The sequence below is a fragment of the Gymnoscopelus microlampas genome (genome assembly GCF_963454915.1).
Source record: "Gymnoscopelus microlampas genome assembly, chromosome: 18".
Taxonomy (NCBI): Eukaryota; Metazoa; Chordata; class Actinopteri; order Myctophiformes; family Myctophidae; genus Gymnoscopelus; species Gymnoscopelus microlampas.
The window spans coordinates 47805280-47814506 of NC_139955.1; the positions used below are offsets into that span (position 1 = coordinate 47805280).

A 9227-nucleotide genomic window follows, 5' to 3' on the forward strand; every position below is an offset into this window, starting at 1 on the left:
TTATTTACCTTTTGGCTAATATGTCATGGAATCACACACATCACTCTTTTATAATTTGTTGTACGATGTTGCTTGTAGAAATGTATGCTAATTTTACTACTTTCTTTTTTATTTGTGAAAATGCGTGAATTATTATTATTAGGACTTTTATTTCTATAAAATAATAATTGATTCTTATTTTTGCCAGCCCAATATACGGATGCCAGGGTTAATTAGGTTAAAAATAGTTTTGGGTGGGGCGCCCGTTGGCCTAGCGGTCCATGCGCATACCATATATAGGCTCTAATACAGTCTGACAGAGTGTCGCGAGTTTGAATCCCAGTCCCGACAACCTTTGCTGCATGTCATTCCCCATCTCTCTCTCCCTGTTTCCTGTCTCGCTCTACTATACACTGTCAATAAAGCCCACAAATATTCCCAATTCATTTTTTATAATAATAGTTTTTTGCATTAATGTCGATGTTCAAGAGTGTGCAAGTAGTGAAGAAATACTAAAGTAAACATGATTTACGATACTACTGGCTCCCTCCCCAACACCCCTCACCTGAGGGTGTCCTCTGAGATGGTCTGTAGGACACTGGTATCCAGGGAACACAGGTTGGGTCCCTTGACACAACTGAGCTCTGCACTGCCAAGACTGTTGCCCGCCTTAGTCAGATACTTGGAAATGATGGCCTTGGCCTTGATGGTGACAAAAAATGTGTTAGTGCCATATACATGTACTGCACACATTTACGAACACACATGCAAAAACGTGTAAATATAATCACAACGCATTATGTTTTCTCACTTCTACACTGATTACACTGCCTGCCAGCCAGCCAGACAGACAGACAAACAGACAGACGCTCTACCTCCTGAGCCACTGCCGCCCCATGCATTTTTGTCAATAACACCATCAATCAATGAAAGATCATTTGTATACTTACCAGAGCTGAATCCCACTCCCCATCTGAAGAGTCCATTAAAGAACACAGTGTGTCAATCTGTGTGATGTTCCACATGCTGATGTCATCAGTAGTGGCGTTGTGTGACGCAGGCCCCAGCTCCTGGACTTTCTCTTCTGGGATGAACGACTCACTGACATAGGCCTGACGTTGTGGATAGAGACATATTAGTGGATAGAGACATATTAGACGGGACACCAGATCAGAAATGCAACTGGAATCACTTTATTTGCGATACCTGTTCATTCATGCAATACATTTACAAGACTTTTATCTTGGTGGTAATGTGGTCAGACAATATTAAATATTATGGTAAAAGGACAACAGCCTCACATGCAAGAATACAATGCAAAATACATTGGAAACAGACTTTCCAAATGTCTTCATGAAGTTATCATTTAATTGGATGAAATACGCCAGGCGCACAAGAAAATACCAATTGTTGACCACGGGGTTGTTGGCGGGCAATATTTATATATAATATATTTTTTTTTACATTCATGGTGTAGCCCCTTTAAAATGTAAGCCATTTAACATCATCACAACACACTCACATGACTTGGTAGACATCACAGGGTGGATAAAAGTCCATGCATTATAATAATAATAATAATTATTATAATTACTATTATATTTTGCTGTACGTTTTTTAAGCTGTCATAAGACGCTCTACAGATGAGGTTACCTCTCTAGCGAGCAGAACCAGGTGGTGCAGGAACTCAGGAAAGTCTCCTTGAGACTGTGTCAGATGGTCAAACACTGCATGGATGATGACGTCTTTCTCTGGAGGAGTAGGCACCAGCAGCATCTCTGCAGTCTGCTTCGGAGTCAGGAGGTGTAGAATCTGGACACGTTTAAGACAAGAGACAGACAGACAGGACATAATGGGAGAGGGCAGGATATGAGATTTAACCACTGAAGCCCTATTTTATACGTAATCGAATTATAATGTCACACTCGCAAATCAGCTATTACGTTTTTGAAAATCTTGCAATCCTGTGATGACATGCCCAAAATATACGCCAGGTTGAAAGGTTATTAAGTTACTGAAATTGTAGTGTCAAGTACAAACAATCAAATCAATGTTTTCAGTAAAAATGTTCAGATTATCCACACTCACTCCAGAGAAGTCACGGTTGAGGTCATAGAAGTCTGTGATGGGGGCGAACATGGAGAAGAATCCAAAGTTCTCCTCCAGCCATTCTGCACTATGGCTGGATGAGGAGACACACTGAGGATCTGAAGATAAATACACAAGTCAGTGTAGGCTATAATAGTATAGTATTAGAATAGAGTAATGTTTTACTCAAAAATGTACCCTGAAAGCAACAGAAATTCCTGTACATCTGCAGACAAATGGTCCTCTGAGCTTGTCTCTAGCTATGGCTACTTGGTTCACTTACCGGACGTGTTGTGATGTAGCAAGAAGGAATGGATGAAGTGTTCGTACATCACTGGGCTGTGGTTGTGATCAGGATCCATGAGACGCATATGATGACTCAGGTCTTTTACTCTGGACCCAGCAATGCAAAGAAATGTATCATTATTCCGGGACTATTTTGTGTATTTCGACTATAAGTGTTTTCCAAACGTAGGGTCTTACTCTTGACCCATTTTTGGGTCACAGACCAGGTTTTATGAATTAAAGTAAGGTAAAGTTTTTTAAATCAACAGATTTTCAGAAATTAAAGAAAAGGAAAAGGAATACAAAAGATTTTCAGAAGATTTTAAGAAATACATTTTTTAAATATGCATACTTTATAATTCATAATGATTTTTCTTAAAAGTTTAGGTCCCAGGAAGTCACCAAATGTATCTTTCAGGTCTCAAGCTGAAAATGTTTGGGAAACAGTTATGTTCTAGAGAAGATAGCATTCCCTTTATAAACGGGACAACTCACAGGGCTTGGTAAACAGGACAGGTGAAGTTCTTAAAGCTGAGGCAGTCGAGGAGGCTTATGGGAACTGTAGGCAGCAGAGGCAGCAGTTTGATCTGGAACCACATCCTGATGAAGTCTGGGTCCTCCAGGTTCTCCTGGGTATCATCGACTCTGACATAGTGAGGTTGCTACGGGCAGCACAGTGCATGCAACGGGCCACATTTTCCACTGCGTTGGTAAGCTGGTAGAAGAGATGGGGAGAAGGATAATGGATGTACAGGCATGACTTTCCTATCCGACGACATCTAGAATAGAATTTGGAATCCTTTGTGTAATACATTTAAATTAAAGAAATTCAGAAACAATTAATAAAGCCTTCTCACGCCACATGATCTTTCTTCAAGGGTGATGCTGCAAGTGTCCTGGACCTCAGTGGTGTCATTGCCCATGTCCAAATAGCTGTTCAACAAGCAAGCACAATAATCAGCATCATATTCATAGATAATGGACAGTGGACGAAACAAGGGACTTACAAAGGACATAACCTGCAATATTTCTGGATGGCCACCAGAGGGTGCCCAGAGGCTGACCTTTGTTATCACTCCAAAAGCAGGACATTGTTGACCTTTGTCTTGTTAGGTTCACTATCACAAAGTGACAAATTCCTTGTGTCGGTTTGTATTTAAGTTCCCTTTAATAATTTTAACTTTGTTCAGCCACCTACCCTGTGTTCACATCTTAGTAAAGGGCTTGTGTTTGTCTTTCCTTTTGTAATCTTTGTGTCCTGCCTTGCTTAGGTCACTTGTTTAAGGTTACAATCAACAATTCCAGTTATTACTCACTCAATATTTGCTATCTCGCATGTAATATTCAAAGAAACGTTTTGAGTTAATCCATAAATAAACGTTGCCCTTTTGTTGATTTCCATTATTTTGTGTTGTGTTGTGTTGAATGTGAAAGGAAACAGAAGTCCACTAACACCACCGGCACTCTTAATTAAACTAGTTCGGCTCATCCAGGAAAATCTGTGACTTTGGTCAAGACTAGCCTGCACAACATAATTGGAAAGACATGGACGCTGGACTGTACATGCATCTACTCACTGTATGAAAGAATATGAATTGTACTTACAACACTTGTTGGAAGGCATACTTGATTTGGTCAGGGAGTTGCCCATGGGGTAAGAATCTCTGTAATAGTGGCGGTACAACATGGTTGAACCAATCCTCCACATTTGTCACATCAAACTCTTCCATTGGTTGGGCTATGGACGTATTATGTGGCGTGTACATGCCAGCCAGCTCAGCTAGGGTCCAGTTCAGCAGGGTCTGGGTCAGAGTCATGCTTCCGATCTCGGATACATTTCTCTGGAGAGCAACAGATAGATAGGAATGTCAGGGTCATGTCAGGTTAGCAGATGTAATATGCATAACCATAATAAACTAGTCATATAAAAACAAGTAATTGGCTTCTCATATATGCATATAGTATATGTATGTACGCTGTATGTACCTCACGTGTGAGAGACACAAACTCACTGACGAGGCTCCCAACAGGTCTGAAAGCTCCCATCAACCCATTCACCACCTGCAAGTGTTTCAAAAAGAACAAAATAATATTGTTTAAGGTTATGAAGATTACCATCAACAATCAACAAAAGTTTAATTGGATGAAAGAAATGTATAATATTTAAAGATATGCAACCTCTCTGAAGCTATTCTGTGGTGGTGGTGGTGGTGAGTAGGGGCTATGTGAGGTGTATGTGTATCCGGGGGTGGAGGTGGGGGTGGGCCCAGGACCACCGGTCATCAAGCTGTGGAAGATCAGGCTGAGGGTCCCGTTGTCCAGGCCTGCAACCTCAGGCCTCAGTAGCAGCTCAGCCTTCTGTTCTGGAGACAGCAGGTGAAGAACCTCCAACTGCAACCCGGAAGACACGGAGAGAAGGAAGGTCAATTCATAGACAGTGTAGGGGAAGTTACTTTTAATTATTACACATGACTTTCAATTAAAAGTAATCATCGTCTTCACTTGGACCACAATAACAAAGGGTGGGTGTAAAAACTGTATCTGTCACCCCCCAGACGTTACGTTTCGCGTCCGGAGGAGCAAGCCGTTAATTCAAACTATACCGTTGACGTTTAATTGTTTTGTTTTGTTTTAGTTTTTTTTATCCCAAGAGAACAGTCGAATAATGACAGTTACAAAAATATAAGCCTGTATTTGGCCTCCCAAAAGATGCATAACAAAGAGGCATCAAATAGAACAAATAGACCAATTCCAATATTCATTTTGTGAACGTGAACACAGCTTCTGAACCATTCCTTAGCTCCATGGTTACTGAACTAAATATTGGACCCAATCGTCACAAGACACACAATATGTACAAGATTTTCATACGAAAATGGAACATTCGTGGTAAAATACGAACATTCGTGGTAAAATATATACCATATAAATAAAAGGCCCTGTTACAATGTTGAGCAGAAACAGGAGCACATCTATAGCATAAGACTGAACTAGAATTTTCACAATTCAGGGCAATTGCAAAGTGTGGTTGCGCCGACGCAGAGTTCTGGGTTGCGGCCATGGGGGTCCAAGGAATCCATCGTCACATAGTTCACAGTCCAGTCTCCAGTGGTGTTGAAGATCTCAAAATAAATTATTGTTAAAGCAAACTTGCCTTTTTTTTTACCTTATTGTTCTGATCTGAGATATTGAGAGGAGACAATACCCTGTGTATAGAGTAAATGGTATATCTGCTATTTGCAAACAAGTTGTAAATACTCAGAAGACATTTCACGTTTTCCTTATATTATGATGTCATGTTTTGTGAGTATAAGATTCAGCACCTATTTTCCCCCAGCCTGATAATAGATATTAAATACCTTGTAATGTACTTGGGAATGTCTCACCATATAATACATGTGGAACCATTACGATACATGTCGACCTGGCTAGTAGCTGGGTTGAAGCCATACCATTTTGTATATTGTAAAATAGATACTCCCCAGCATATCAGGCACATCAATGTTACTGAATGGCGTCAATACCACAATGAAAAACTATTGTTTAGCCTACATTGTGACAGACTTGTCATCACCAGGCAGGAGTTTTGGTTAAGCTCTAATGTCCATGTAGATTGCTTCACAGTTTTACACACAGTAGAGGGATTGAAGTCCATTTTGTCCAGCAGGCAGAGATTATAGTCTGACAACACTTTCAATTACACGCTTTGACTCTTGCATGGAGCAAACCGTTAAGTGGATAAGTTGGTCAAATAAATTAAAACACCAGATTGTAGAAGGCAAAAATTATTGTCAGTTAAACAAAAAACTTTTGTGTATTATGTTCATATGTGTATGGGCTTAGGTATTAAGAGATGTTACATTCCAAAGTTTCACTTTTTGTTCAGCTTTAGTAGTGAAGAACCCTTCTGATTATGAATAGTAATTCCAAAAAAAAAAAACACACATCTGTATTCATTGTAAATGTTAAATACATGCGACTAAATACATTACCAAACATATAGATTCACTTTTCAACCACATGGTAAAAAGAATAATAAGTAGAGACAAAGCAGAGCAGATATAGTTTAAAGTATTTATTAACACAATTGTATTATTGGTACCTTTACTGTAAGCAACACCATCAATATATTTGGTATAATGTCCTATCAATTATTGTTATTATAGTTGTTGTTATTATGATTATATATGTAATAATAGTATGGTTATATTTTATGATTCTATATATAGGTTAATTATAGTTATTATTGATAATTATACAATTATATAGTATGGTAACTATTACAATGCCTGTAAACAGTTTATTATTGACAGATATATTGTTGATGCTATAATGATTATTATTACTACTATTACTGTTACTATCCAAAATTATATTCTAACTTTTAAGTAAATTCAATATTTTCCAGGGTGAAGCAAAAAACCCGCCTCCTATTTCAGCCAATTTAGGAGTGCACGGGGAAAAAATTCTTGCACCGACCCATTTGTTAAAAAAAGGGGATCAAGCAAGCTCCTGGTAAATATATTAATATATTATTAAACAACATGTAACATTCTGAAAAATAGGTACAAATTGTAGGGCTGCAACTATATTGATTAAGTTAATTATCTCAAAGTGTATTTTGTAGATATCTAATTTTGTATTTATCAATGAATCAATGTGTAACATTTTCCATAATTATTTTGGGATTACATTTATTAGTTTAATTAGGAAATTAAGTCCTATTTTAATAAGTGTATATTGGCTGTTTGAATAAAATTACATTTTTTGTCAAAATGAATTAAAAAATAATTTAGTCCTAATAAGTGTTACAGTCTTACAGCCCTAAAAACAAATGGTGAGTTAAACATTTACAACATGCACATGTAAATATAAGGTAGTGGGTCATGAAAAGGCAGTATACAATCCAAAATAGTTTGTTATGCATTTGTTAGAATTGATTATTTCATGTGTGAGTTTGTTATTAAATTCAGGGATGGCCAATATTGTGTTATAGAAATTGGGTACTACCGGTTCACGAGCCACAACATAAATGGAATGCAATTATCTTAGAAATATGACAATTATTCACAAAGAACATTCCTGAAAAGTAGAAAAAGGTTAAAGGCAAAAAAACATGTCAGTGCTGGACGGCTTCTGAAAAACAGGGAAACAAGTGTTAGTGTTCTTTTCAAACAAATGCTTCACAATCAATAGTTATGAAAAAAGACAAAACAATGCTACAATATGAATAATACTGTGATTTATGCCTTGATTTCATGGATTTATTTTTGTTTTTGTGGCATTCCTAAGACAATAATTTGATGACCGTGTGTATTTCCGGTAGGAGACACAAATAATCTACTTTGTGTCTCCTACCGGATACATTAGCTGGTAGGAGACGGGAATCAAATTATTGGCTTAGGAATGCGACAAAAACAAAAAATAATCCATGGATTCAAGGCTTCATAGGGTGTGCAATTGATAGAAAATAAGTACTTTTTTGGGTGAACTCCTCCTTTAAACACTGGCCCTGGAATGACCCAAAGACACGTAGGCACACAGAAGTGAGCATGTTTGTATGCCAGGTACTTATTAAAGCATACTTTCAAATGGAAACGAATATACTAAATAATACATTGCATCCACGACGTGAAAACACAGCAACTATACCAGTTAACTACACCACTGTACCAGTATGCAAACACAGTCTTACTTAAGTAGGGGTGCGACTGCTATTATACTGCTTCTGGGTGAAAACAGTAACTGCCTTTAAAACTAAATTGTGATTTTGAGAGACCAATTTCATCCAATCAGGAGAGAGAACTCATACAGGACACATCCTATACAATCAAGTTGTTGATTATGGTTGGATGAAATTGCCAACACACCCTTAATTTTCTGTTTAAAAAGGACCTGCAGAGACAGGCTGTTCCCTGTTACTAAACAAACACAAAGCAATGATGGCTATCAGCATATAGCTTTCTATAAACTGGACAATAGCAAAGAAACAGTGCCAAGATCCATCTTGAAAACTGTCATATTGTGCTGAAATATTGGCCACATATGGATAACCACACCTCTAATCACCCCCCTATTATCACCTTTCAGTCAGCTGACTCGTCCACGCCTTTATCTCCTCCAGGCTGGATTACTGCAATGCACTACTCATCGGGATCCCTAACAAGAGCCTCCAAAGGCTCCAATACATCCAAAACAGCGCTGATAGGGTCCTGATGAGAGTGCGAAAATATGACCATATCAACCCATCCTCCGCTCACTTCACTGGCTCCCCATCTCCTTCAGGACCGAATACAAGATTTCCCTTCTCACCCATCAGTGCATTTACGGCAACGCCCCCCCCCCCCCTACCTCAAAGAACTCCTCACCCCAAAACCTGCCACCCGAAGCCTCCGCTCCAACAACACCAACCTTCTTGTCGTGCCTGACACCAACCTCCGCACCATGGGCGACCGGGCCTTCTGCCACACAGCCCCATGTCTGTGGAATGCCCTCCCAGACCACCTGAGAGCGCCACAGTCCACTGATGCTTTTAAAAATTGACTAAAAACCTACCTTTTAAAAAAAGCATTTTTCTAATTTTTCATGGACTTTGTTTGTTTTTCATATTGAGTTATAATTTCTAAAAGTTGGCCCTTTAGTTTAACCTGGTTGGGTCTATTGTAATTGTTTTGTTGCCTATGCTGTTTTTATGCTCTGTTTTTAATCTGTAGCACTCTGACATCCGTGAGAATGTAAAGTGCGTTATAAATAAAATGTATTATTATTATTATTATTAGCTGACAACTATAGAAAATGTAAGCAACATATACTTGTCACCTGAATACCAGTGGTTCTCAAACTATTGTAATGTCAAAGAGCTTCCATTTTTTAGC

General features: G+C 38.5%; 1 protein-coding gene across 1 annotated transcript in view; it reads right to left on the minus strand.

Annotated features, from left to right (window-relative positions):
* The window catches only part of LOC311034125 (uncharacterized protein), a gene marked incomplete at both ends in the record, with an annotated part of 26076 nt that extends 22945 nt beyond the window's left edge, over positions 1–3131 (minus strand). The window contains 7 exons of the mRNA XM_084041872.1: positions 545–681; positions 930–1091; positions 1633–1764; positions 2068–2186; positions 2351–2460; positions 2848–3014; positions 3105–3131. Of these exons, the coding sequence (XP_083897998.1) occupies positions 545–681; positions 930–1091; positions 1633–1764; positions 2068–2186; positions 2351–2460; positions 2848–3014; positions 3105–3131 (854 nt within the window). The remainder of the gene's footprint in view (positions 1–544; positions 682–929; positions 1092–1632; positions 1765–2067; positions 2187–2350; positions 2461–2847; positions 3015–3104) is intronic.
* Between the last annotated feature and the right edge of the window lie 6096 nt (positions 3132–9227).